The 27,132-nt window shown below is 43.6% G+C and overlaps 1 protein-coding gene across 2 annotated transcripts in view; it reads left to right on the top strand.

Moving 5' to 3' along the window:
* The window catches only part of mdn1 (midasin AAA ATPase 1), a 51,847-nt gene extending 25,894 nt beyond the window's left edge, over positions 1-25,953 (top strand). Inside the window, exons 51-102 of one of the 2 annotated variants that reach the window (XM_066691595.1) lie at positions 221-350; positions 663-784; positions 915-1,048; positions 1,618-1,778; positions 2,001-2,121; positions 2,320-2,533; positions 2,662-2,905; positions 3,155-3,278; positions 3,506-3,673; positions 3,906-4,120; positions 4,440-4,830; positions 5,289-5,401; positions 5,504-6,173; positions 6,363-6,521; positions 6,853-7,129; positions 7,307-7,542; positions 7,891-7,986; positions 8,072-8,166; positions 8,317-8,441; positions 8,661-8,816; positions 9,278-9,387; positions 9,483-9,556; positions 9,749-9,932; positions 10,314-10,467; positions 10,623-10,769; positions 10,890-11,016; positions 11,380-11,485; positions 11,878-11,993; positions 12,307-12,720; positions 13,071-13,303; positions 13,607-13,750; positions 14,035-14,210; positions 14,646-14,807; positions 15,373-15,510; positions 15,965-16,103; positions 16,500-16,675; positions 16,967-17,107; positions 17,581-17,722; positions 18,043-18,386; positions 18,653-18,808; positions 19,299-19,400; positions 19,830-20,028; positions 20,379-20,546; positions 20,659-20,816; positions 21,090-21,179; positions 21,473-21,588; positions 21,860-22,034; positions 22,456-22,529; positions 22,650-22,764; positions 22,934-23,000; positions 23,559-23,701; positions 24,188-25,953. In XM_066691595.1, the coding sequence (XP_066547692.1) occupies positions 221-350; positions 663-784; positions 915-1,048; positions 1,618-1,778; positions 2,001-2,121; positions 2,320-2,533; positions 2,662-2,905; positions 3,155-3,278; positions 3,506-3,673; positions 3,906-4,120; positions 4,440-4,830; positions 5,289-5,401; positions 5,504-6,173; positions 6,363-6,521; positions 6,853-7,129; positions 7,307-7,542; positions 7,891-7,986; positions 8,072-8,166; positions 8,317-8,441; positions 8,661-8,816; positions 9,278-9,387; positions 9,483-9,556; positions 9,749-9,932; positions 10,314-10,467; positions 10,623-10,769; positions 10,890-11,016; positions 11,380-11,485; positions 11,878-11,993; positions 12,307-12,720; positions 13,071-13,303; positions 13,607-13,750; positions 14,035-14,210; positions 14,646-14,807; positions 15,373-15,510; positions 15,965-16,103; positions 16,500-16,675; positions 16,967-17,107; positions 17,581-17,722; positions 18,043-18,386; positions 18,653-18,808; positions 19,299-19,400; positions 19,830-20,028; positions 20,379-20,546; positions 20,659-20,816; positions 21,090-21,179; positions 21,473-21,588; positions 21,860-22,034; positions 22,456-22,529; positions 22,650-22,764; positions 22,934-23,000; positions 23,559-23,701; positions 24,188-24,373 (8,927 nt within the window). In that variant the 3' untranslated portion in view covers positions 24,374-25,953. Of the gene's footprint in view, positions 1-220; positions 351-662; positions 785-914; positions 1,049-1,617; positions 1,779-2,000; positions 2,122-2,319; positions 2,534-2,661; positions 2,906-3,154; positions 3,279-3,505; positions 3,674-3,905; positions 4,121-4,439; positions 4,831-5,288; positions 5,402-5,503; positions 6,174-6,362; positions 6,522-6,852; positions 7,130-7,306; positions 7,543-7,890; positions 7,987-8,071; positions 8,167-8,316; positions 8,442-8,660; positions 8,817-9,277; positions 9,388-9,482; positions 9,557-9,748; positions 9,933-10,313; positions 10,468-10,622; positions 10,770-10,889; positions 11,017-11,379; positions 11,486-11,877; positions 11,994-12,306; positions 12,721-13,070; positions 13,304-13,606; positions 13,751-14,034; positions 14,211-14,645; positions 14,808-15,372; positions 15,511-15,964; positions 16,104-16,499; positions 16,676-16,966; positions 17,108-17,580; positions 17,723-18,039; positions 18,387-18,652; positions 18,809-19,298; positions 19,401-19,829; positions 20,029-20,378; positions 20,547-20,658; positions 20,817-21,089; positions 21,180-21,472; positions 21,589-21,859; positions 22,035-22,455; positions 22,530-22,649; positions 22,765-22,933; positions 23,001-23,558; positions 23,702-24,187 lie in introns of both variants that reach the window. The other variant, XM_066691510.1, reaches the window with a different exon arrangement.
* The last annotated feature ends 1,179 nt before the right edge of the window (positions 25,954-27,132 follow it).

Raw genomic sequence — 27,132 nt, 5'->3', positions numbered from 1 at the left:
CTGCTGACCAGACTGAAAGACTGATATTACAATTAGCAAATTACAGAACTATTCTGTTACTTTTACACTAAAGCTCTAATATAAGCCATAATCCCTGTTTTATTGTACACATTTGCTTCATGATTAACTTGTATTAGTGCCAATATGACAGATACACACACACTGTAAATGCTGTATGGCTCATTGTTTATTGTATTTTTTTTTTTTTTGTGACTCTTAGATGACTACAGGGTTTTGTTGGATATGCGGTGGAATAAACAATACTTGGATATTTTATTAAACTCTTTCACCTTCAAATCCACGGAAAACTGTGTGCAATACCTGGATGTTTTGAATTCATTAGCAAACCGGTATGTATCTCAATCTGTGTATCCTCATGAACAAAGGGACTCATGATCTGCAATTTCACATTGACATTTAATTAATTGCATGGTTCAACTCATTTTGACAACCTCTACAAATATTCCAAAGTTGTTATTAAAACCCTGCTAGCCAAGTCATCTTGAAAGACGGTTGTGTAAAACTGATCACATTCCTTTATCTGATGAGGTTTAGCCCATCAGTTTACAAACATCGGTAATAGTGTGTGATGAGAGCTTGCAATGAAATTGGGTCTTCCTTTGACAGTCAGTGCCTGAATCATGTTTATGTCCATGTTCCAGGATAACTCTGCTAATGGGCAGAGAGGAGCAGGCACACAGAGAACAAGCCTTTCTGGGAAGCACCACTACCAAGAAACCCACTCCGAACACTGTCCTGAGACTGTCCACGGCTTTCTCTAAAGGTAAACCAAAATGCCAAACCCCTCTGGTCAGATGTGTTGAAAACCTTGATTAACTATGTTTCATACATTACATTTATTAAGGAATACAAAAACAAATGACATGTTTCTTATGATTTTTTTCCTGCTAAAGGCATGATCGACTTCAGTCACCTGCCTCATCCAGTGCTGGCCCATCTGCGCTCTTTCTTCGAGCTGTGGGACTCGGCTGTGCTGCAGTGTATACACGATGGACTGTCCAAAGTCCCAGATGAAGTGCTGTTTGAGGTTTGTGCAAGGTTTCATTGTGGACTGGACCTTTTTCCGTTTATTGAATTTATTTATGCCTCATTAGTTTTGGTAGAATAAGCACACGCATTGCAAACACATAGCACACAGTAGGTTTAGCTATTCCAAAGTTTACTTGGTTCAGAACCTAAATTTACTACTTCAGCTGCTCATTATAGAAGTCTCTACTGATTAAAAAGGGGTAAAACCTTAAACGATCCCTTCCTTCAGGGCACCTTGGGAATCATGTGAAAAGCAGGAAAACCAAAACCTAGGCTAGTTCAAGCTGAAGAAAAGGTCATGTGGAGATCTTCAAAAGGGGAAAATACACAATAATAAACTTATCCCAATCTATGTATAGGAGTAAATGATAATATAATTCACACACCAAACAGTCAAAAAAATATTTGTATTGGCTTATCCCCTGCCTGCTACTTTAGAAACCCAGTTCACACAAGCAATGAACAGATTGCCCTGAAGAAATCTAGACCCCCAAGTGAAGGGCTGAGTCCTCCTCATCAGAATGACTCATGGGGTATTCGGATTCATAGCCATCTGTGGGTTTGCAGGTCCTGCAGCTGCTGCCGTGGCGTGACCGGTTCTGGGAGGTGTCCAGCTCCGTTGCAGCTGATGCTCCGGGCATCGCTCTGCTGTCCCTGCACTGGCACTGGGTGCACAAGCACATCCTCCACAGAGTGCCCTGGTTGCTGATGGGCGATGTAGAGTATGAGTAAGTGGCCTCTTTCTGCAGGTCCATAGGAGTATGAGTTTGGTAGCATGTGCATCTCTGACTTGATTGAGAAAACTTGAATATTCATTATCCAGCGAATCCAGCAAGTGGGTTGATTTTGACCCGTCTTGGGTTTCAAAAGATGAACGACTTTTCCTTTTAATGATCATTTGTCTGATTTTTGTCTCTATTTTATTTGGCTTTGGTTTTGTTTTCCCATAGTGGTCAACAGGAGGTTAAGTCAGTATGGACAAATATTCAGAGTTTGCTCTCCAGTCCCACTGCTGGATCCGGTGTGCTCAAGAGGATACAGAAGGGTCTGGGAAAACCTCTGCCATTTAAGGTATTCTGAATGTCTGGGTTACAAAGGATGTACACGGTCTTCCATTCACAAGATTTAATCTAGTGTCTGTCTGTTCAGGGGAACATCATTATAATGTGTTTTTTCCAAGTATCAGGGGGTGTTTGAGACCTTTTTGGAGTCCTAAACTAGTGACTAGTGCCACTGATGGAAAAATGTTCAATTTTCTGCTCCCTTAAGGTGGAGTCTGTGGCGGATTGTGCGTCTCAGTTGAGGGTCCTGAGTGATGCACTGGATGTGTGTGCTGCCAGACCAGAGACCTCAGGATCGCAATGGAGCCAACAGATCCACAGACTGGAAGGAGTAGCTGAAGGCCTGAGCACCAAGAAAGGTCTCCTGGAGGCCTGGGGTCTGGTCCTGCAAGGCAACCATCAGCTAGAGCCAGACGACTCTGGTAATAGCTTCTATCCATTTCATTGCTGTTTTAAAAGGCGCACATTGAATGAGATGCCTACATAACTTCCTTCAGTACACTATTAACTTCCTTCCTTCCATTTCTGTTCAATGTGCGTATTTTGACAGGAATCCCAGAGTTGCTGAGATCTTCTCTCGAGCTCAGGCAAGCTGAGATGATGTCAGGGGGCCTGCTGATCCCTCTCAACAGACCGGACTATGATCCAGAAATGAGGGAGCCTGGTCAGCCCAGTGGCGCCTCCCTCAGGAAGCTCTGTCGCCGGACACAGCTGTGGCCTCTGATGGAGTACCTGGCCATCCTTAGTCAGTACAGACTCACTGCCAGCCTCCTGCAGCGCTTGGCACAATGCGGGTACGAGACTTCACTTCCATCCAGTGGGCGTTGACCCAGTTTATCCCAAATTATTTATTTTGTCAGTGAAAGTTTAGTCCTTCTTGGTATGACATAAGCAGACTTGAAAACACAGGAGTGCCTTCAAGCATCTCCAATGTGTTTTATAAGTATTATCGTTGTCGTTTTATTTTAAGATACCCTATGCTCCTACAGAGTACACACATTGGTGTCGGAAGCTTTACTCTTTTTCTGCCCCATTTTCCTCAGGGAGAATCACACTGAAGCCAGTCTGAACTCAAGTCTTTCTCAGCACATAAACTTCTGCCTACAGTCCACTCCTATGAATGTGAAGCAGCTGACACCCCTGTGGTTCTTACTCCAGAGTGAAAAGGTCTGTAAATATAATCTCACCACCCTTTACTATGCCAGAGTGATGCAATGAAAGGCACAGCTGTCAATGAATGTCAATGTAATACCAATTGCACTATTTAGCTTGGGAATATTTATTTCAATTTAAATGTTGCATAACTACTTATCATGGGTCTTATGCTTGGGAGTGAAGGGATGTTGTTTTCACTGTATGTCTGCTCATTGTGCTGTTTTGTGGTCTCTTGGCAGCTGGCAGAAGAACTTAATTTCCTGTGCTGTGAGCTGGTGTCGGAGTCATTGGCAGGGTTCTGGAACAGCAGTGTGACCTCTGACCCCGACCGCTGGCTGACATGGGACCCTCTCTGTTCTGAAAAGGAGAACAAGCCTCCACAGACCCTGCTAAACAAAGTAGACAAGGTGGGTACCTGCACTTGGTTTAAACAATCCACAAATAATTGTTCAAAGTTGGAGTCTTTGTAATATTTTCCACATTTGGATGATTATTTTGTGTTTAATGAATCGCAGCCCCAGAAATCAGTGAGTCAGAAGTCAACATCAGTTGCTATTCAGGTGACCATTTGAGATCTATGTTCACCCCTGTGGAGTGCCTGTGAGGCTGCTGACAGGCATGTCTGTATGTGTGCTACAGGGTCCTGGCATGGTGAGCAGGGCGGTGTGGTCCAAGTGTCTGTTCGAGGTCCTGACCAGCTGTGAGGCGGGAGGCCGTTGGGACTCCAGTGGTATGGAGGTGCTCTCCTACTCCCGCGTGACTCTGGGAGAGTGGAGGGAGCGGACTCGACAGCTGCAGGAGATCAGTTCGGTCTTGTGGACAAACATGGCCTTCCCCACCTTGGCAGACTTCAGGTACAGCCTTTGTCAAGTTAATTTTCATCCTGCCTTTCTACTAACAGTCAAATGGCTGCCCTGAGTCTGGAAACAGATAATGGAGATCTCTTCTCAACTTTTTAACTCTTTATAACTTTAGGACTTGTGCCAGGTTAATAAAATGTCGTCTTTAATGTTTTGTTACAATGACCACTTTTACCATCACTTTCAAGATGCCTAATGTTGAGCTGTGTCAAGATTGAACCAAGGCGCAATGGCTGTTATGTGTAAGAAATTGTATATATGTAATTCTTTTTTTCATATTAATATTTGTAATTTTATTTTGTTTGCCGTGTAGCACCACTGACTGCCGGCTGCAAGGACTGATGCTACAGAGGCTGCTGAAGTCCCTGTCAGCATTGCTCTCTCCAGACCTTCAGGAAAGCTACCTACAGAGCTGTCAGTGCCTCTCAGACAGGCAGAACATGGCGGCTGTGTGTGGGGTGCAGGCTGCTCTCCGAGATGCCCTTCCTCCAGATTTGCTGCCAGAAGACTTCTTTACCACCCTAGGGGCATGCCTGCTGCATTCTGTCCCAAGCAAGCTGGCTGATAAATCCATCTCCCGGCTGGCCCAGTCTGGTGTATTCTGGGTCCATATGGGCCTGTTGCTGGTCCAGGTGTGGACACCACAGACCATCTTTGATCCAGCTGTGAAAAGGGCCTACAAGTTGAAATATGCCCAAGAAGAGGTGAGTTAACTGAAGACAAACCCTTTGATTCAGGCAAGTAACTGCCACTGGCAAGAGTTTAAAGTGAGCTGAATTAAACCCCACCAATATATGAATTCTATATTCAGACTAGAATTTGCTTTTCAATATTTTAAATTGTCTGAAAAAAGGGAAGTAAAATCAAAAGGGAGTGATGTTAATTTCTCCTCTGGAGCATGTTGTTGTTCTTTCTAATTCACTGTTCTACAAACACTTAGTCCTTCAGCTTTTACAGACATCTTCTGTTCATCTCTTGCTAAGAATCACATTAATCATGACTAACCTAATTTAATATCATAATTAAAACATTATCACTTTTGAGTATCACAGTTGGGGCCTTCTGAGTCTTCTGTACTCTCTCCACTGCCTGTGGGGAAGATAACTGATATCTTAATTTGCTGTGCCCTTGACCTGTTCCGTGGTGTGCGTTTGTGCTCCAGCTGAGCACGTTGCAGGGGGAGTGGAGGACCCGCAGCCTGTCCTTGCAGCTGCTCTCAGGATCTGAGCTGACCGAAGAGCATGCCTTCCACAGCCACCATCACCCTCGCATCAGGTCTGTCCTTTCTGCAGCACACAATCCACAGGTACACCATGGAGAGGTGTTCTTCGGTCTTTTATACCATCAATATGACCATTTTTCTTTTGGTGGCTGCAGGTTCCTTTGGTCCAGAATGCAGCAGCTGAGGGAGCAGATTTCGGAGCTGTCCAGGAAGCAGGCTTGCCGGCCCAAGGAGCCCCTGTATGAGCGGCTGTTCCAGGAGGTGCAGCACTACATCGGCAGCATCGCCCAGCCGTCCCGGGTCCAGGGCCTGCTCTCCCGGCTGCTGCAGGCTCTCCAGGGGCCCGGAAGCAAATCCAGGGCAGGGGCCCAGAGTCTGTTAAACGAGGAGGCTGCTTGGCAGGCCTCGCAGCACCATTTCGCCAAGAGGCTGGCGGAGGACTACCCGCTGTACCCTGATGTGGTGGGTCCACTGCGGGCAGCCATTCAGCAGCTGCAGCACGGGATGAGGCTTGTGGCGTCCGAGTTGTCAGTCTCTCTCGCCTCTGTGCCCGGCCTACCAAAGCTTGTTTCCTGCCTCCTGGCTTTCCCCTCCCTTTCTCCCAGTCTTCCCTCTTACCTGGCCCGTGCAGACTACTTGTGTTCCAGGCCCAGTCTGGATGTCCTCAGGGGCCTGGGGAGGCTGCTTCCCCAGAAAGATCCGAAGAAGATCGTCCCCGAACCATCCATTCTGCTGATGAATGCTCTTCTCTACCTGCAGTGTCACACACTGTCTGAAGGCCAGCTAGAAGGAGAAGCCTTGAGCCTGTTCAGACACATCTGCCAGGTGGGTGTATTGGTTTATTGCCTCATTTTATTCCTGTTAGGGGAAATGGACTGCTTGGGATATTTAATTATTGGCACACTTGTCTGGATACTAATGATAATGAAAGGATGTATTTACATTCCTTAAAGCAAGTGCAGGAATCCAAAGCCACGGGAAAAGGCATGTCTTTTATGTGACTATTGTTTCCAGGCGATAGTCAACGAGTGGGACGAGCAGGAGAGGCGAGCGCGAGAGCGGGAGCAGGAGGAGGCCAGTCTGTATCGTAGCCGTGGCCGGACTCATGGCTCAGGACTGAGCGAGGAGGAGGAGGAGGAGAGAGACTTCAGGCGCTGCTTCCCCCTGTACAAGGTAACGAGCAGACACTGTGGAGTCCCCAGAGGATTGTCTCTGTGCAATGTGTTTTACTGTGTGTAATGCAAAGAAAAGCCACTCTGTGAAATTCAGCTGATTTGAATGTTCTTGTATTTGTTCTGAGTTGGAGCTTAAGGATAAAGTTTGTCAAATGGAAAAGTTCTAGAAAAGACAATAATTGATAACGGAGTGTGAAAAAGCTAGTAGGACTCTCGTAGGAATCCAGTTTGAAAACTTAATTTTAGACCGAATTATTTTATTTCCACAAGGTAGCCAAATTTAGTCTTACTTTAGAGCTTGACTAACTCCGCTCTACCTAAATCCACAGGATTTTGCAGATATCACGGCAGAGCCCAGCCTTGAGCAGACCGTGGACACTGTGGAAGAGGAGGACGCTGAGAGCGAGCTGACCCAGAGCAGCACGGTCTCCCTGAGCTGCATGCACACAGTGGTGCAGGTCCACCAGCGCCTCTGCCTGGGCTTCTCGCACTCCCTGTGGTATAAGAACAACCCACCATCCAATCAGGACAAAGATCATCTCTGCGCTCTGGTGTCGTCCTATCAGATCACAGCTCCCTTGATGGCTCGATTCTACCATTTGATTGGTACATATAAGCCTTGCTCTCTGTTAATAAGTAATCTGTGTTAGGGTGGGTTTTTCCTTTTGTAAAAGGGTAATAAATGTACCATGAAGTTAAAAATGAATACGGGTTATTGTTTAGCGGAATCTTGGTTATTGTCTCACGAGTTTGATATCCTGTTGACCTGCGTTCCTCTTATAGACTCTGAGATGAACAGGCAGCTAATGGGCAGCCAGCTCCTGCTCAGCACTCTGCTTCAGAACACCGTGCAGGGTGGGGGGCAAGCCGAGCTCCGCCTGCTGCCCGAGGGGCCCTACGACTTCTACCAGCATGCCAACACGGCCGAGGCGCGGCAGTGCCAGCCGGTCCTAGAGGAAATGTGCCAGGCAGTGAGGAGACGGCTGGAGGACTGGCCTGAGCACCCAGCACTGATGCAGGTGAGGATTAAAAGCGGGAAGGAAATTGTATTTTAAGAGCGTGAGGAGATGCGCCGGTTAAAGAGGTATTTTGAAATCATAGATTAGTTTTGAGGTCTTCTCGGCTGTTTTTTGTTTTAACTGTCTGAAACCTTGTGTATGTTAGAAAAATGATTCATTTAAACTTTGAGTTTAGACCATGAAAAGATGGTCAATTAAAAGGGGGTTTGGTGATTTGTAATGTTAGGCCTTGTATGTCTTCTTTTCTAAACAAAAGCTTGTTTACTGCTGTGGAGGGAGAAAGTCCATGAGTGGGATTTTAAAACGTGGTATTTAATCCAGTTGTGGTCACATTCTGTTGATTTCCAGCTCTCGGTGGTGATTGAGCGAATTCTGGGGTTCAGCCTCTCCAGCCCTCTGGCCAAGTTTCTCAATGGTCTGGAGATCCTGCTCAGTAAAGCACAGGTGAGGCAAGCGTTTCTCAAAGAGCACAGTATCCAGTAGGGCACCGCTTAGATGGGTTAGCATTCACCTCTCTTCGTCTCCGCAGGACTGGGAGAACAATGCCAGCCGTTCGGTGTCCTTGAGGAAGGAACTGGAGGCCGTGACTCAGCTCATCATACAGTGGCGCAAACTGGAACTGAAGTAAATACAGCCATGTCTGGGGTTGATACCTTTTACTGATTTATTAAAACAACGTGTGTGTGAGATGTCATTGCATCTGTCTTTGTAATGTTTCAGAAATGTCCTTTCCAGTCACCCATTTTAACAGCAGATGTGCATCTTTTTCAACAGCTGCTGGTCCAACAGCCTAGACATCGCATTGAAGCGCCACACCGAAAAGTCATCAAAGCACTGGTTCTCCATTTACCAGCTGGTTGAGAATCACCTGCAGGAACAAAGAGAGGGCTGCATGACAGGCAATGAATCTTTACTGTTTGAGTTTTGTGGCGTTTTTTTTGCATTTAATTTAACAAATATTAGTGCACTGATGACCAAACCATTTTTTTTTTTCTCTGCTTTTGAGTTTTTGTTTTAATAAGATTTGCAGTAGCAGTGCTAGATGCGTGACAATCGTGGCTGCGGCTGTGGGCTCTCTGTGTACAAATCGTGACTGTTCTGCTTTCTGTCTCTCGCAGACGGACATGTGGAGGGGGTGTCATCCCTGTCCTCGATGTCCTCCACCCTGCAGGCCTTCATCGAGGGAGCCTCCCTGGGGGAGTTCCACACGCGCCTGGCCATGCTGCTGGCCTTCCACTGCCATGTGCTGCTGGCGCCCCAACCACAGGGCAAAGGTGGGTCTTCCTCTCCGCCTCACGGTCATAGAGCTCTGCACAGCACTCGGCTGAATGTAAAGTATATACATTAACATATCTGAAAGTATCTCTATTTTTAAACCCATCCTCTACTGTGGAATGGGCAGCCCCAGGCCTCTGCAGCCCGAGGACCAGGAGGGCAGAGATTACAGACACGACAGATGCATTCTGTGAAATGTGCACTCTGTGACTATTCACTTCTCATACAACAAACCCACAGCACTCTCTTCTTGCAAAAAATACTCGCTTTTAAGAGCTTTTAAAGAAAAAATCATGCTTTCCTCTTCTCCCCCCTTTTTTTTGATTGGTTTTGATTTTTTGGTTGATAACCAAACGTACCTACAGTGTTGTGTGACCTGTGACTGCTGTATTGTATTGAGTTGATTTCAGTTAAGCTTATTTATTAAATATCCATCTTCAAACACTTATTTTTTCCACAGAATCTCTGTGCAGCCTCTTATGGAACCTGTACAACTACTACATGCAGTTTTCAGAGAGTGTGCAATCAAAAATCAGTGAACTACGTCAACCCATTGAAAAAGAACTCAAGGTAAAAAAACAGATATATATTTTTTTTAATCACAGGAGAATGTGACTTTTTGTTTTCTTTTCATTTTAACATTTCCCATTTCTCTTTCCCTACAGGACTTTGTGAAGATCTCCAAATGGAATGATGTGAGTTTCTGGTCAATCAAACAGTCTGTTGAGAAAACCCACCGGTGAGTTTCTCCCATGTGGTCTTCTTGTAAACCCCATCAGATTATATACTTCCCTGAGTTATACTGAAAGATGTGTGTTGCTATGAAAACATACATGTGATTATGTGGCATGTTACTTTTTTCTTTCCCTTGCATTGTGTGGAATTCATGTTGACTATCACTGAAACTTAATTGTTTCTTTTTTCTGCTTAGGACCCTTTTCAAGTTTGTGAAGAAGTTCGAGGCGGCTCTGAGTGGTCCGTGTCGCCTGGCGCTCATCGAGCAGGGCAGCAGTGCACGTCTGGACAGCGTGGACAGCCAGCCTGAGGAGACCCCAATACACCGGCTCCACCGCGTGCTGAAGAAAGCTCTCCCTGGGAGGGGGCCCGTTTCACAGGTAACCCGAGTAAGAATACAAGAAAGATTACCAACAAGAGAGGGCCAATTTAAGAGCTGGTCTTGTTTGGGTTTCATTGTAGTTGCATTGTCTTTAAAAGGATAATGATGCATCAATATAAACTCCTATATTCTCTTTAGGTTGTTGCTTATACTTCTTTTGAAACTGATACGGGATTTTAAATCTACATTCCTGATGCCTGTATATACTTTGCAAGTCGGCCCAGTCCTAAATAGTGTCAAAAACGATGTAAAAAGCTTGTAAAACTATAAATTAAATGTTTGGTGAACATCATTCTGAGATCAGGAACAGAATATGGAGTGCAGTTCCAGTTCCAGTGCTCCTGGGTTAGTGGCAGTGACTTCATATTTACTCTGACAGGCTGAGATCCCAGAAGAAGGGCCGGTCCCCCTGGACTCCTTGTCCCTGCAGGGCCGCCTGTCCTTCTTCACAGGGAGGATGAAGAAGATGTGCGTGAAGCTTGTGAAGAAGAGCCCGTTGCCAGTGCTAACGGAAGACTTGGACCAGTTTACTGGTAAGATGAGCTTATATACAATGGTAGGCAGAGACCAGAGAGCATGGTTTCCATTTAATGCTCCATAAGGCTTCCACTTACAACAGAAAGATGGTAATATGTGGGGCCTGTATGCCTGTGTTCTGATGCATTTTAACCTGCGATTTGCATTACAGCTGAAATCATTACATCACTGCATGAACTGCAGAGACTCGATGTGGACCAATCAGCAGACAAAGAGAAGCAGAAGTCAGAGGTCAAACAGATCCTCCAGCAGAAACAGAGAGCCCTCTCGGATCTGTTCAAAATGCTTGCTCAGATTGGTAAGAGTTTTTACTGTTTTGTAAATTCCTTAGCCTCTAATTGAAACCCCAAATAATCTCATGTGCTTTTATCTAAATCGGTGAGCGATTTAAGTTTAAGGCAATTGTGTGTTTCTGCAGGATTATCGTACCGTAAAGGCCTGACGTGGAACCGGGCAGCAGATCCCGAGGAGAGTCTGTCCCTGCCGCCCCTGGAGCTCAAGAACGCGTTGTTGGTGGTGACCGGAGCAGATGAGCAGGAAAGCATGTAAGACATTGGGCATATACAGGATGCTACATACAGGTTTTAGGGTAAACTGGTGTCATCCTAAAATACACCACCTTATTTGTGAATATTTTCAAACCAATACTCCTCAGATTTGTATAAACTATAAGTTGCTTAATCATAATTGTTGCCGTTTGTGTGGTTGACAGTTCATCGGTTACAGTTTTTAGAGTACCATTCTTTTTAATGCCTTAGAATTCAAATATTAATATAAATTCCTGCTGCAATATATTTTGGGGAATGAACTGCAAGGAATCACACTCTCCTTTATTGTATGTTTTTTGAAGGAAATGTTGCTGAAATGCAAGGGTAACCAATGCATGTTTTTTTGTTGTGAATTTGCAGGTTGTTTGGTGAAATCTCTGCAGCTTGGGATGGCTGTCAGAAGTATTTCTACAGGTCCCTGGCTCGGCGCACCACACTACAGACAGCTCTCCAAACTCCTGCCAAGGTAAGACCGGAGCAGGAGATGAGTGTCCTTCATTGAATACTGAAGTGAGGGGAAAAAAGTGGACTGTATAGCAAAATTGTTTGTTTCTTCCTGGTATTCCTAAATTGTTAACAAAGAAATATCTAGCATAGCACAACTGTTAGTTGAATACTATTTCCTGGTTAGTATTAAACACATTTATACAATTATACAATTAATTTATACTGAAGAGTACATGCGGTGGAGTATCGGCCTTCTCATGTGCTTAATAAGCATTGTTTTTATAAGGCAGTATTTAGAGATTGAAGATTTAAACGGAGGTTACCTTTGTGTTTTCAACATCGTTGTTGTTGTGGTCTAGCATTGGAGGCACTGGGTCCTGTGTCTGTGTCAGTATTGGCTGTGTGTTGCAGGAAGTGGGCCTGGGCAATGTGGAGCGCTGTAAGGGATTCTCGTCTCACTTGCTGAAGCTGCTGGTCGGGCAGAGGAGGAGGCTGGCAGAACTCACACAGCACTGGGTCCAGCTCAGGTAAAGCTGCATTCAGTGTCTCCTCTACCAGCGTAGCAATATTCACTTCTAAATAACACTCTGGGTGGAAGCTTCTAGGTGTTCGAAGTAATTTTCTAAAAAATATACTTTCTGGAAGACTGTCATTCCTTCTGATGTCTTTCTAGCACCTTAAAACATTAAATATATCTGTGGATGTCTAGACGACTCATAACTTTATACCTCATTCTGACATGTAGACTTATTGTGTTTGGAAAAAACTTAAATCTCAGTTGTCAGGAATGACAAAATGCATGCATTTGATGGTAATCCACCCTTTCCATGTCAAAACCAGAAAGCTATTGAGCCAGGTCCAGGATCTACAATCATATGTGACTGAACCCAGAGAGAGAGACTGTGCCCTCCCCCCTCAAGACGCTCTTGTCCAGTGGACTCGGCGGATGCACACCCTTGCCATGCAGTGCATGATGGTCTTGCAGCAGCTCTCCTGGATCCTCCAGTGCTGTCCAGAGACGGTGTCGGAGGTTTCTGGACCTGAGCTGCCTGTGGGTGGGGGGGACCCTGCCCTGCGGTACCCCACTCCCCTGGCCGAGGACTGTTTGCCTCCTGGATGTCTGATGAGGAGAGGAGACCCGGCCTGGGCACAGCTCACTGCAGGAGTTCAAGAGATGTTGTCTGAAACGAAGGCAGTGCAGACCGAGCTCAATGGGCTGATGCACCATTCCACCGAGGGAATACTGCAGACATGGTAAGAGAGAACATTGCCACTGCCAAATCTAGTAAAATTGGGATTTTCCTGCAGGGATACTGTTTTTTGTTATTTTAAAACGTAGGCTGTTAATGATATAATTTTATCAGTTGTTGATTTTTATTTGGCCTAAATGATCACTTTTCAAGTATATTTATTTATAACTGTGACTTACCTAATGGTGGCTCTCCAGGACAAGAAGTAAAAGTCACATGAAAAGGTCATTTCCATTCAGCTCTTATGGTATTTTTATTCTGTTGCTGGATTGAAATCTGTGCCCTTGCTGCGGATCTTCAAGCACAGCTCTTCCACTTCCATGAACCCATTCCTCCCGGTTGTTTTGCCTGCAGGAGTCATTTTGCGCTGTGCTGCTCGGGACTTGGGCGGCTTGGCACTGTGGCTGCTCAGCTGGCAGATGCAGAGAAACTCTTCAACCCCATGGTCCCTGAGGGAGAAGGAGACAGCCAGGCCCGGCCCGCCCTGTCGCAAAGCCTGCGGTACATCAGGCAGGAGGTGGAGAGCAGCCTGACCGAGTTCACCACCTGGAAGACACAGCTGCTCAGCCTGGGCCAATCTGGCAGTGGTAAGGGCCGAGGCTGCTTTCATATGATTATGGAAGACTGTTTGTTTGTGACCTCTGGACTCTTAACCTTACAATAGTTTAGTGTGTTGCGAGTACAAAAGTGCACAAAACCTTTGTCATTCTTTGAAATATTTATTTGTGAATTGTATTCATGTACATCCACATTTTAATGTAAAACTGCTGTATTAAAAATATATGTCTGAATCAATACGTGCCTGTGGGTTCCTTAACTTTTGAACTTGCGGTTAGTAATGTCATTTATTGTGATCAGTAATATTTATTTTGTCTTTTTCTGCTCGACAGATTGTCCCAAGTCCTTCACATCGGACTTTTCTGAGCAGTTGGAAGGCACCATTAACTCTGTGCTGTGTGCCGTTCAGAGTCTGGTGAAGAGAAGGAGAGAGGAAGATGAAGGAGAGCTGCAAAAACAGGAAGAGACCACACTGGGTAAGGAATACAGAACACACCCATTCCTGCTCTTGCTCAGTAATAAGTTATTCTCTCGGTAATCTAATATCAGTTAATATCTGCTTTTAGCTCCCTTTTTTAGTTTAATGATTTCTGTTTCATTGGCTATTGATAAATAAACATTTCCAAGCACCCAGATTCAATAAAAGTGATTAAATAAATCTGAATTGACACACCTGTGAAGACTGTATGTGAAGTCAAACTGTAATTGGCCTGAAACACCGTCAGATTGACTCATTCTTTATTTCCCTTGTTTTTTTTAGGGAAAGAGGAGCAACCGGAGGACTTGATCAAGACGGGACACCTGACGAAGCTGCTGGAGGAGGAGCTGTCGGCAGACGTCTCGTCCCTGTCCACACAGAAGATCACTGGCTCACTGGAGCAGCTTCTGCTGATGCTGAAGATGCACCGTGAGAAGTGTCCCCCAGAACAGTACCAGGTGAGATTTCCTACTTGCTCTAGATACCAGCACACTGGGCTGTGTTTCATTACTTTCATTACATTAGTTCTGAGTGCATTTAACTGAGACATGGCTGGGAAAGCTGTCTGCTGGAGGGAGCTGCGTTGTAAGCACTTTGGCTCAGCTAATTACATAGTGCCCATAAATTCAGCTTAGAGCAATCCAGGCTGTCAGTTTTCATACATGCTGAATATGTCAGATTTTTCGGTGTGATTTGATTTTGATAAACAGCATCCTTTTTGAATTTAAAAACCCAAATTCCAAAAATAAAATGTTTTAATATGACGTGCCTACCCCAAAATGTCCAGTAGGCCGATTTTTTTTAATCTGTTTCTGTCATTATCATTGCTAGACTGTGTGTTCAGAAATAATCACCTAGGTAAACTAGATGGAGAATGCGCATTGTCCCTGCAGGAGCTGAGCCGGGCCTGCTGGTTGCTGGTGCGCGTGCAGCCCCTGCTTGGCCTCTACTCGGAGCTGGTGCGCTACTACCTGAGCGTCTCGCTGGGAGCTCACAGGAGCACAGGGAAACTGCTCTCTGTCCTCGCCAGTGTCTTCACAGAGCTGGCACTCAAGGTATGATGGCTGGGTACTTTTTCTGTATTTTTCTATATATCCTTTCATGTTTATCATATTTTGTTTTTGTTTTGGATCTTAAATTGATAAACAAAAAATGTTATTTCCAGAATTGTATGTATATTTTAGGATAAGCCATGTGCAAGAACATTAATTTATCTAAAACTGCAGCAATTAAAAAGTACATTTTTAATTTTCTATGCCAACTAAAGCAATATGTTAACCTGCGAATGAGTACTAGCAGGTCAATTCTTACCCTTACCTTTGGCCTGAAAGGATAATCGATAGCCCTTTGTTCGTCTTTAACGCATGATAATACACTGAGACACTTCCAGTGCATTGAAAATTAAGCATTCTGTCAATTTGTTTTTTAGAAGAGAAAGTTTGATTGTGTGGACAGCTCCTGCGCAGGTTCATAAAGTGCTGATTCTGATTTAAATATTCCTTTTCTGGCTGAACAATAAAGTGTTCACTTGGTCTCATTTGGTCCCCAGGTAACACCAGCAAAAGAGGACTTAAAACAAAATGTATATGCATATTTACTAAGGCTTTTCTTTCCTGTTAGGGCTTCTGCCTTCCTCAGGACCTGATGGACGATGGGTCAGGGGAGGGGGCCACCCAGTTCCATGACTACGAGGGTGGTGGGATTGGTCAGGGAGAGGGCGTGAAGGACGTCAGTGATAAGATCGAGAATGAAGAGCAGGTGAGGATACTTTCTGAGTTCTACTTTTATGAATCCCTGGAACACTGTACTGTGTTCAGACATTTCAATGTGTAAAACAATACCAAAATACAATCGTAAAACACCACAAACTTAGAATACATTTTCTGCAGTGAATCTCCTTAAGATTGTTTTCCATCTTATAGCAATCCAACTTTCATTATTTGAAGTAGGAAGGACAAAAAGGAAAACATGAAATCAAATCTACAGCACAAATAAATTAAAACCTTAAAAAGTTAACGCATTATAAGGCCTGCTATTCTCTAATGGTGTTGTGACACATGCATCAAACACAAAGACATCAGGGAAATCTAAGCTTCAAGTAATTTCTATGGAAGACCAAAAATAATGCCATCATGTATAGAGAAACATACCTTGTACGGTCTCGCAGTAATGGAGTGTTGGTCATCCTGGTTATCTCATCTCTCTCTCGCAGGTGGAGGACACTTTCCAGGAAGGACAGGAAAAGAAGGAGGAAGACCAGGACAACAAAAATATCAAAGAAGAGGACAACGCCATTGAAATGTCTGAGGACTTTGATGGCAAAATACATGATGGAGACCGCAAAGAGCCAGGTTTGTGAATACTTTTTGAGGCAGTTAAGATTTAAATATCTTGATGATGACTCCCTCACTGTGATCACACATTCTTTAAACTGTTATTTCTTTCCCCATCTTCTTCCTGTCTAAGTTATTTTAACAGTTTGTTGTTTAACAGTTATGGGGCTCGGTTAAAAGTATGTGGAGTCCTGTTCTCCAATGTTCCTGGTCTGAATCTGGGCTTTGTCGTTTCTTTATAGAGAGGATACCCCGTGAGGTTGCATGCAATTAACCAGGCCTCACTGGAGTTGGGTGGGCTTGAGGCCAGTAGATGATTCCCACTTGGATGTGTATAAATGTTTATAGTTTTCCCAATAAACCTGGAACCTCGCTTTGGGGGTATGAAGTTTATGCAAGCTGTTATGATCACAGGGGAGGAGGATGGAGAGGAGTCAGAGAAGGAGAACGAAGAGGAGCTAGATAAGCAAATGGGCGACCTCGGCGATGGGGAGACCGACAAGCTGGATGAAAGACTGTGGGGAGATGATGATGATGAAGACCAAGATGGCAGTGACAAAGAGGAGGAGTCTGGACCAGGAATGGATGAGGTTAAAAAAAAAAAAAATGGATTTAGATGTAGAGATACATTACATCAGTGCTGAGGCTGTGCTCAATTTCACAGAGCGTAGGCTGCCAGAACCAACAATTCATGATAAATAATACTTAGAAAAATTAGAAGTTGTATAATCTTCCTAAAATATTTAACAGGTTTAGTATTACCTTCTGTCTATATGTTGAGTGAACACCTTACCTCCATTGCTAGTACTTTAAAAATGTTACTTTTAAGGAGGAGAAAGTCATAATGCCAATGCTTATAATGTTCCCTGAACTTGTCGCAGGGGGAGTCGGAGCTTGTGGCAAAGGATGACAACTTGGATGCAGGAAACTCAAATAAAGATGACAAGAGAAAACAGGACAAAGAAGAGGAACAAGCTGATGACGCTGAAGGAAAAGAGAAAATCCATGAGCAACTTGACGAGGTATTTCACCTTTCTAATTTGGAATTTGCATTGTATTTGATGTTTATTGTGATTTTCTTTTTTAGACATTGAAATTGTCAGTTAATATAGATATGGTCATTAATTAGCCCATTACCTATTTAGGATATTTTAGGATCTTATTTAGGATCTTACTGTGATAGTGCATTGCTACAGCAGAAAGGAGATGCTTTTCTGCATAACCCATTGTATTGGATCATTAGGCTATCTGCCTCGTTTTACGTCCAAAAAACAGCCTGAATCCCAACCCTAGCCACCAACAAAATGTCAGGCTATGCTTTCAAATCATCACCCAATTCAGTTAACACAGTAGAAAACAAATCTATCAATAACAAAATCCTAAGCTTACTGGGGGCTCGAACCCTAACCCTGGCCTGGACCAAAATGTAACCCGTATTTTAACACTGAGCTTAATATAAACATGAAATCCATCCTCGTGTGTTTGTCCTGCACAGCGGGAGTTTGATGAGAACGAGGTGGACCCGTATCATGGCAAGCAGGAGAAGAAGCCAGAAACTGAGGGCCTGGACCTGCCCGAGGACCTCAATCTAGACCAAGAGGAGGAGAAAGCTGGAGAGGAACAGGAGGAGGGCGAAGGTGAGATGAGGAGCAGGAGGAGGGTGTTAAGGCAGGAGAATAAACAGAAAGGAGAGAGAGGGAATAGGATGAGAGTACAGGAAGGAGTTAAGACGAAATTGGGGGTACAAAAGGAGTTATTGTTTTACCATTTCTGTAAAGGAGAATTTCAACAAGGTATGTACAGAAATCCATCCGTGACTGTATGGTGTGTGTTTGTCTTGTGCAAGTTGTTATTCTATTACTGGGCCACACTAAAGACCATTACCAAAGAGACGATAAGAACTATTTATACTTGCCGATAATCGTTGTAATTATATTTCTGTTTGCCGTTTTAGCAGACAATCCATTTGATATAGAGGAGAAGCCCATGGAGGTGGAGGAAAAGGAGGCGCCTGACGAGGAAGGTGGGGAAGAGGGGCCTGAGGGGATGACCGAAGATGCCCAAGAGGGTGAGGAGGGCCAGGGAGAGGAGCAGGACAACAAGGGGGCCGAGGAGGACAAGCAGGACAACGAGGAGGAGCAGGAGGGAGGTGAACAGAACAATGAAGACCAGGAACCGGAAGCAGATGCAGCCATTGAGAATGAGGAGGAGCATGCGGGAGAGGAGGAACAGGAAAAAGACAAAGACACCAGAGAGGAGGAAGAAAAGGGAATCCCATCAGATCAAGGCCAACAGCCCAAGGTCTGTCCATATTCCCTCTAGTTTCCTGTCAGAGACACAGATCTCTTTCGTGCGTTGTCCGAGAAAAAAGCCACCATTCTGGAAGTATTCCTGTCAATTTGTCTTTATTTACCGCTTACTATGCCACTGATCGAAAGTCTATTGTCTTGAACTAAATAAAACATCTAATATTGATAAAATTGTATTTTTGGAAGCAACATGTGGGTTTACTTCAGACAATGTAGACTCAAGGCCGTGATTAACCTTCTTGACCACTGTTCTCACAGGCGGAGGAGGAAGAGGAGGATGAGGAGAAAGAGCTTCCCGAGTCCACAGAGAGGAAGGAGCACGAGGCCGACGGGCAGACCGGAGAGGAGAATGTGCAGTGTGACAGTGCTGTGGAGTTGGCCGGGGCTGCTTCTGAGAGAGACCAGGCCAAGGAGGCAAGTATTCCTAGGACTTCCTGGGTCTCAAGACATTACAGTTTTGTGCTTGTATTTGTGTCCTTCAATGGACTGTTATACTGTGTGCTTTTGGTGCAGCATTTTCCAAATCTAACGAGTTATCTGGCAATCATTGCAGTGGCTTTAGTTTTTAACTTGGTTAGAAGCAGGAAAATCTCTTTATTTCATTAAATAAAATGTCCTGTGCATTAAATTACATTTTCTTATTACATGTAAGCTTTGTCAGTTGTTTAACCCTGCCTTCTGTCAGAGATTGATGATGTTCTGTAAAAACTTGGCTTCTTTCAACATCTACAGAATTGGTAAACACTGACAAATATCTTGTAGCCCTTTTGTGTTAAATTGGGAAATAATTATTCAACACATTTTAAACTCTGTACATCTGCAAGCTTGTTCAAGAGGTTCTTTAACACTACAGTGTTCAATGAAATTTGCATTTAATTTTCCACATCGTCTTTGTGACAATCAGGAGCATGGCAGTGGGGCTGCGGATGCCAGCCAGTCAGAGGGTCATGAATCCAAGATGATGGCCAGAGTTTCCTCACTGAAGCAGAGCCAGAGCAGGACTCAGGTAGGTGTCATTATCTGGTTGCCAAATAAAGGATATTTGTATTCACTCTGAATTTTCTTAAGAGGTTTCTTCTTTGGGTGTGGGAGTAAAGGTCAATCCTGTCTGATCTTTCTTTAGAAACCATCATTATGCTTCATTTGCTGTTTTAAGAGCTTACTTTGTGATAATTGCTCTAGTACATTTAAAGAGCTATTTCTAGCCTGGTGTACCAGTACAAGTACAACTCCGAGAGAGATACTTTGAGAAAGACTTGATGTTCTGGGTAAAAAAAAAAAAATATGATTGGATTCTTTTTAAATATTATTCCAGAATGCATGTCATTTGTGGCTTCAGACTTTGGGTATTTGAAACTGTGTTTTTAATGCGTCTGGACAAACCCGTGGTATTGGCTGGAATGGAGGAATTGATTGTATGGCTGGGCCGTTTCAGAGTTTTAAGAGGAAGCCAGGCCAGGCGGACAACGAGAGGTCGACCGGGGACTTGAACGAGCGAATCCACAAGAGGCTGCGCACGGTGGAGGCCAGCGGGGAGAAACGGGAGGACAGAGCGCAGCGTGAGGGCAAGGAGGAGGCCGACGTGTACGAGCACATCAAAGATGGAGAGCAGTCCTATGATGCACAAACCTACGGTAAGCATTTTCTGGGTACTTTGTTAGCTAATACGGCCTGTATCTTGTTCTAAGTTTCATGTGAAATGGAGCTAGGACTAGATGTGTTTGCTAGTGTAGCTGTACGAAAGTCCTAAGAACTACAGTAATCTAGTATAGGGCTTTGCAGTACATATGATAGCTCAGAAAGCAATGTGGCCTTCCAGGAAAAAAGTTGAAAATAAATAAGGTTAAAGATCATAGCATTGTAACCTGTAATTCTAATACAGAGTAGGGACCATTTTTGTAAAATAAGTAAAACCCAGCTGTATTTGTTGACCTAAGGCTTACAGTACTCAAGTACTCGTGTTGCTCCCCTTGTGTTTCCTTAGATGTAGCCAGTGCTGAACAACAGAAACCAACAGGAGCCAACCAGGAGCAGGAGGAGAACGAAGTTGCGATGGATACACAGACTCAGGAGGATGAGGAGGAGCTGCAAGCTGTGGATGCCCAGGAACTCAAACCAGAGAAGAAGAGCTCCACATCCAGCAGGCCACAGGGTGTGTTAATACAGAATTGCCTTCACAGCAGTTTATCTTTTTATTGTCTTCTCAAATATCAATTGTGTCATTCCCCCGTGTATGTAGAGTCTGATTGATCCTCGTGTTTCAGGTGTGGAGAGTGGGGAGCTGGAGATGAAGCCCGTGCAGAATGAGGAAGAGTCCAAAAAGAGCGAGGACCTTCAGCGAGACGGAGCTGTGGACCTCACTGATAGGAGCTCAGAGTCCACTGTGCACACTGTCCCAGATCTCCTGATGGACACGGCGCAGGTATTCACGCACTGTACCTCAGCTTGTAACACACACACACACCACTTCAGTCAATTGGGTGCATTGTATTGACTGAACGTCCCTAAAGATTTGTTCGGCAAGATCTTCATGAGATTCCATTTTTAAGCTGTTGGTTCCAAAGAAATAAGATGAAGAAGAAAGTAAGCATATAAGAATCCAGCTAATGTTAGAATTTTTGATTTAATGTGTATTTATCTTATGCACATAATTGATTGACCTCAGTATTGACTGTAACATCCTTGGCTGTTCTAGACCATGGTAACAGACCCAGAGGACCTGAGGAGAGAGTTGGAGCTACAGCTGGACGCCTGGCAGAAACAGCCCCCTGGAACTCTGGAAGAGGTAAAGTGTCTGTTGCTTCTGAGAACAGGGTTTACATGAATGTGAATAACTACTTTCTGCAGTTAGTGCCAATTTTAGCATCTAAGGCAAATGAGTCTCGTTAATGCAGCGATTTTGTAATTACATGACTTCTTTCCTCACCGTATTTTCACATTCCTGAACTATGCATTTGTGCACTATTTTCTAGAACAACATTGCAACGATCTATGCAGTGTGTTTTCATCACTCTGTGTAGTTCAACAAATGAATACCATATCTCACAAGCTCTCACACACCTTATCTTTCTTCTTTAGGAGAGGGCTGCAGCAGAGATGTGGCACCAGTATCAAGTATTGACCTCCGCCCTGTCCCAGCAACTGTGTGAGCAGCTGCGCCTCATTCTGGAGCCCACACAGGCCGCCAAACTCAGGTGAGCTCTGATTCTGAAATCTAGAGTCTTAATGGGCGAATTCATTCAATTAAGAGACTTTTTAAAAATTGGAACTGGATCTTATAGCACTCTTGGTTTTGTGAGCGTTCCATTGGGATGCTTAATTCCTGAAAGAAATCACTTGTTTTGAGTGTGAATTCTTCCATGTTTAAAATGTGAAAAGGAACTCACTTTTTGAATGTATTGAGAAATGTCTTTAGGTGTCATGTGTGAGTTGCTACATCTGTGTTGCTCTTCTTGCTCAACACAGAGGAGACTTCCGAACTGGAAAACGACTGAACATGCGCAAGGTCATTCCCTACATTGCCAGTCAGTTCCGAAAGGATAAGATCTGGCTGAGGAGAACCAAGCCCAGCAAGCGGGAATACCAGATTTGCCTGGCTGTGGATGACTCCTCAAGTATGATAGATAACCATTCAAAACAGGTACGAGTTGTAGGTGGGGGAAATGATACTGGCACAATTACATTGCTTTAAATTGTGGTCTAAGTGATCAGGATAATTGTATGATGGGGTATTGTAAAAACAGTCTTCAGAGTAACTGTTGTTAACTTGATCAAACTTTTAATTTTCTCTTGATACTTTTTAAACTAAACTTAGTATGATAATGGTGAAAAGGTGTTTTTGATTTAACAACTAAGTCATAGTGAAATTTGTCTTAGCGCTGCTTACAAAGCACTAAAAATCCCTGCTTGAATCGAATTTGAAAGTGGTCGGACTTGTAGTTCGTGTGTATTTTCATCATAAGAATAATGTTTGCTTATGATTCGCAAATAAACATGCCAGTAAGGATTCTAAAGAGAAACTTGGATAGAGAACCTCACTTTGCTGTCTCCCGTGTCTCCAGTTGGCGTTCGAGTCTCTGTCTGTGATTGGGAATGCTCTGACTCTTCTGGAAGTCGGGCAGGTCTCTGTGTGCAGGTGAGTGAGTGCCGGACTGTCACATGTTTATCCACGTTTGAACTTAGTGTCACAAATAACAGGTCAAATTTCCTTTTTAAAAGACTACAATTAACTTTGTTAAATTAATGTATTTTATAGTTTTGGAGAGACGGTGCAGCTGCTACACCCGTTCCGTGAGCAGTTCAATGACCAGTCTGGAGCCAGGATCCTCAGACTGTGCAAATTCCAACAGAAGAAGACCAGAATAGCCCAAGTGAGTACAACTCACTCCCGCCTTCAGGAGAGATTTGATAGTTTTGTTCTTACCACAGGAATAATAATTGGGCATCCATTTCTAAAGGGAATGTTGAGGGTTTATTTATGTATTGTATTTTCTTCTGTTTTCAGCATATAATTTACTTTCATTGTCATTTCTTGTTTAGTTTCTGGAAACCTCTGCCAGCATGTTTGTGTCGGAGCGGCAGCAGTCCCACAGCAGCAGTAACACGGGTGAGAGGATGTTTTACAAAGTGCCTTCAAGGCGGGTTTCTGAGGGCTCCACCTTCAAACAAAATGGCAAAAACAAGGAGCAACTCTTTTAATATATTCTATAAATAAGGAATAACATTAAGAGAGTGTTCACTCCCAGTTTGATGAAGTCCAGCCAATCCATTGATACACAGCAGGCACTATTGTGAGAGATAGTGAAGTGGCATTTAGGATGATGTTATTGTATTGTATTCATTGCTACAGGGCCTTAAATGTCAACAAAGCTAATAAGCTCTAAGTAAGCCTTCACAGTGTAAATATTACAGTCACCCCTTCTTCTCTTGGGCTTTCTGACCCAGAGGGAAGATGGCACCTGCATTCAAAACCACAATCCACTGCTCAAGATTTTCATCACCTCTCTCCTCCACCACTCATGCAGTGCAGTTTCTCTTCGTTACGTAATCATTATTCTCCATAACAGTTTGCTTTCAGTGTAGGGGGCAGACTAAGGAAAGGCCTGAGTTTAGTAGTGAAGGGCTGTTGTGGTTCTTGGTCCCTAAACCGAGTCTTTGTCCTCAGAAACGGCCCAGCTGCTGCTCATTGTGTCTGACGGCAGAGGCCTGTTCCTGGAGGGGAAGGAGCGAGTGACGGCTGCAGTGCAAGCGGCTCGCAGCGCCAACGTCTTTGTGATCTTCGTGGTTCTCGACAACCCGAACTCCAGGGTAAGAGAGCAGTTCAGATGTGAAATGTTTTATTTCTACAGAAGTTCATGCTGTTAAAATCTATAATGTAGGTTTTTAAATTTATTTTCTTAATTGAATGTTGACCACCATTTATTTTTGAACTTATGTTGCAATAAAACACTCTATCTTTGTTAATTACTGCTTTTAAAGGGGGGTGAAAACTGGACTACTACTTCTGATGAATCCCATTTCTGGTTGTGATCTGAAAACTATTTTACTCTAGATACTGCTTAAGAATGCTTCTAGAAAGCTTTAGCTCTCATTTTATAATGTGAATCAAGGCATCTAGCTTGCTTCAGGTCACCACAAGTAGTGCATCACTAATTTTGCCTTCACAAAATGAGTTTGCATACTAGTGGCTTTTGTGTTGCCATATGGTTTATTTCCAACTTTTCCTGAAAAGATGCAGGGTTAATGACACTCCACAATGCATCTCTTTAACGCTGTGCTCTTTGTGTCCCGCAGGACTCTATACTGGATATTAAAGTGCCAATCTTCGGAGGGCCAGGAGAAATGCCCGAGATCCGTTCCTACATGGACGAGTTCCCTTTTCCTTTCTACATCATCCTGCGTGATGTGAACGCACTCCCAGAGACCCTGAGCGATGCTCTGCGCCAGTGGTTTGAACTGGTTACCGCCACCGATCAATAAAGTGCAGCCAGGCGGAGGACTCTGCAGTTCTTAACAAACTGTCCCATCTCGACACTGCTGCTAACCTTCACAAACAAGGAGCCACTGGACCTGCTGCTCAAACGTGCCTTTTGACATTTTCTTTTTCCTTTATTCCATATTCTTGCAGAGTTTTTTTTTTTTTTTTTTCTTGTTGGGTTACCAACACCAGTCATATGTATTTTTCTTGCCCACTTAGCCATCAGACAAGGCAGTTAAAGGGAGGGTCTGCTTCATTTGTATTTGAGTCCTGCTAAGTTGTTTCACACAAAAACATAAAACATTAGATTGTAGGACAATAGAGATGCTATGTTTTTTTCTGCACTGATAAAATGTGACATTTCCTTCTACACTTAGATATTTATGAATGGGGTAGTTCTATAGAGTGCCTTGTTGCCATACAAGTGTCTTATTTCCCGCAATTTCAAAACAAGTGCAGTTCAGTAAAACACAAATGGCTTTCAACTTGGTATATGTGAAGAAACGTAACTTGTCAATTACGGCAGGGTCTCCAATAGCATCTCCTGTCACCTGCTGTGGTTTGCTTTGTTTGATTTGTTACATTGTTCTCCATGATGGAAAATGTCACCAAAATACAGCACATTCTTCTATTAGGGAAAGGGCTCCGCAAGTAAGGGTTTACATGCATCCCATAGCTGGGCAGCCCAGGCTCTCTGGAGGTTTGTCACTACAGGACCAGAGCTTATATTTATATTTCTACCAAACGGTTTCACTCTTATCAAACTGTAATGGAAGGATGCTATCAATATCGGGAATATTGTCCCCACTTGCAGTGAACATTCTCTATCTTGCATTTAAAAAAAATGTATAATTCTTTGTCTACTCTCTGTATTGCATGAATATCTTAAAACAGTGTGAAACTGTCACAATCTAGCATGAGCAGAGCGTCTGTAGTGAAGGAGTTAATCGTGATCACTGCAGTGTGTTCACAGTATGTCAGCTTTAAAAATTCTGTAATGTAATTGTTGAAAATATAAAAAGTACCTCCATACAGTTTCTATTTATCTTGAAATGTTTGAAAATGCAATTTGCCTCACCGCTCACAAGGAAAAGCCTTGAGTATTTGAGAAGTTGTTGGTTTAACACAATTTGAAGCAAGTCCTTATTTTTATACAATGAATTCTGTGTTAAAGCTGCTCTTCCATTTTAGATGAAACTATCATGTTACTGTTTACATAATTCATTCAAGCTGTGATCCTAATCAATGTGCCTTCAATGAAAACTTTTTCTGTCATTTATTCTTATGAGTTACAAAAATTACTCAACCTCTACTAATTGTTTCATGTATAGAAATCGCAAGCTTTCCTTTTTTCAGCCATGGTGGAAACAGGATTGTCTGTCGATCTATAAATTACCCAGTTCAGGGATGCAGAATGATGAAGTGCACAGAATCTGCATGTTTATTTTAATGTACTCTTAGAAAACCTTTGTTCATAGCATTTGTGCCAGGAAATGACAATAATAATAATAATAATAATAATAAAGACTTTAACAAAATGTAAATGCTTGCCGGAGTGAATAAAACAAATACATATACTGTTCCATTGCATCCATTACTCCCCTTCACTTACTGAACTTGTTCATTTATATATATAATATACACTCACCTAAAGGATTATTAGGAAGACCATACTAATACTGTGTTTGACTCCCTTTCGCCTTCAGAACTGCCTTAATTCTACGTGGCATTGATTCAACAAGGTGCTGAAAGCATTCTTTAGAAATGTTGGCCCATATTGATAGGATAGCATCTTGCAGTTGATGGAGATTTGTGGGATGCACATCCAGGGCACGAAGCTCCCCTTCCACCTCATCCCAAAAATGCTCTATTGGGTTGAGATCTGGTGACTGTGGGGGCCAGTTTAGTACAGTGAACTCATTGTCATGTTCAAGAAACCAATTTGAAATGATTCGACCTTTGTGACATGGTGCATTATCCTGCTGGAAGTAGCCATCAGAGGATGGGTACATGGTGGTCATAAAGGGATGGACATGGTCAGAAACAATGCTCAGGTAGGCCGTGGCATTTAAACGATGCCCAATTGGCACTAAGGGGCCTAAAGTGTGCCAAGAAAACATCCCCCACACCATTACACCACCACCACCAGCCTGCACAGTGGTAACAAGGCATGATGGATCCATGTTCTCATTCTGTTTACGCCAAATTCTGACTCTACCATCTGAATGTCTCAACAGAAATCGAGACTCATCAGACCAGGCAACATTTTTCCAGTCTTCAACTGTCCAATTTTGGTGAGCTCGTGCAAATTGTAGCCTCTTTTTCCTATTTGTAGTGGAGATGAGTGGTACCGGGTGGGGTCTTCTGCTGTTGTAGCCCATCCGCCTCAAGGCTGTATGTGTTGTGGCTTCACAAATGCTTTGCTGCATACCTCGGTTGTAACGAGTGGTTATTTCAGTCAAAGTTGCTCTTCTATCAGCTTGAATCAGTCGGCCCATTCTCCTCTGACCTCTAGCATCAACAAGGCATTTTCGCCCACAGGACTGCCGCATACTGGATGTTTTTCCCTTTTCACACCATTCTTTGTAAACCCTAGAAATGGTTGTGCGTGAAAATCCCAGTAACTGAGCAGATTGTGAAATACTCAGACCGGCCCGTCTGGCACCAACAACCATGCCACGCTCAAAATTGCTTAAATCACCTTTCTTTCCCATTCAGACATTCAGTTTGGAGTTCAGGAGATTGTCTTGACCAGGACCAC

This window comes from Amia ocellicauda, chromosome 1, assembly GCF_036373705.1.
Source record: "Amia ocellicauda isolate fAmiCal2 chromosome 1, fAmiCal2.hap1, whole genome shotgun sequence".
NCBI classification, from domain to species: Eukaryota; Metazoa; Chordata; class Actinopteri; order Amiiformes; family Amiidae; genus Amia; species Amia ocellicauda.
This window is presented reverse-complemented; position numbering and strand designations above follow the sequence as displayed.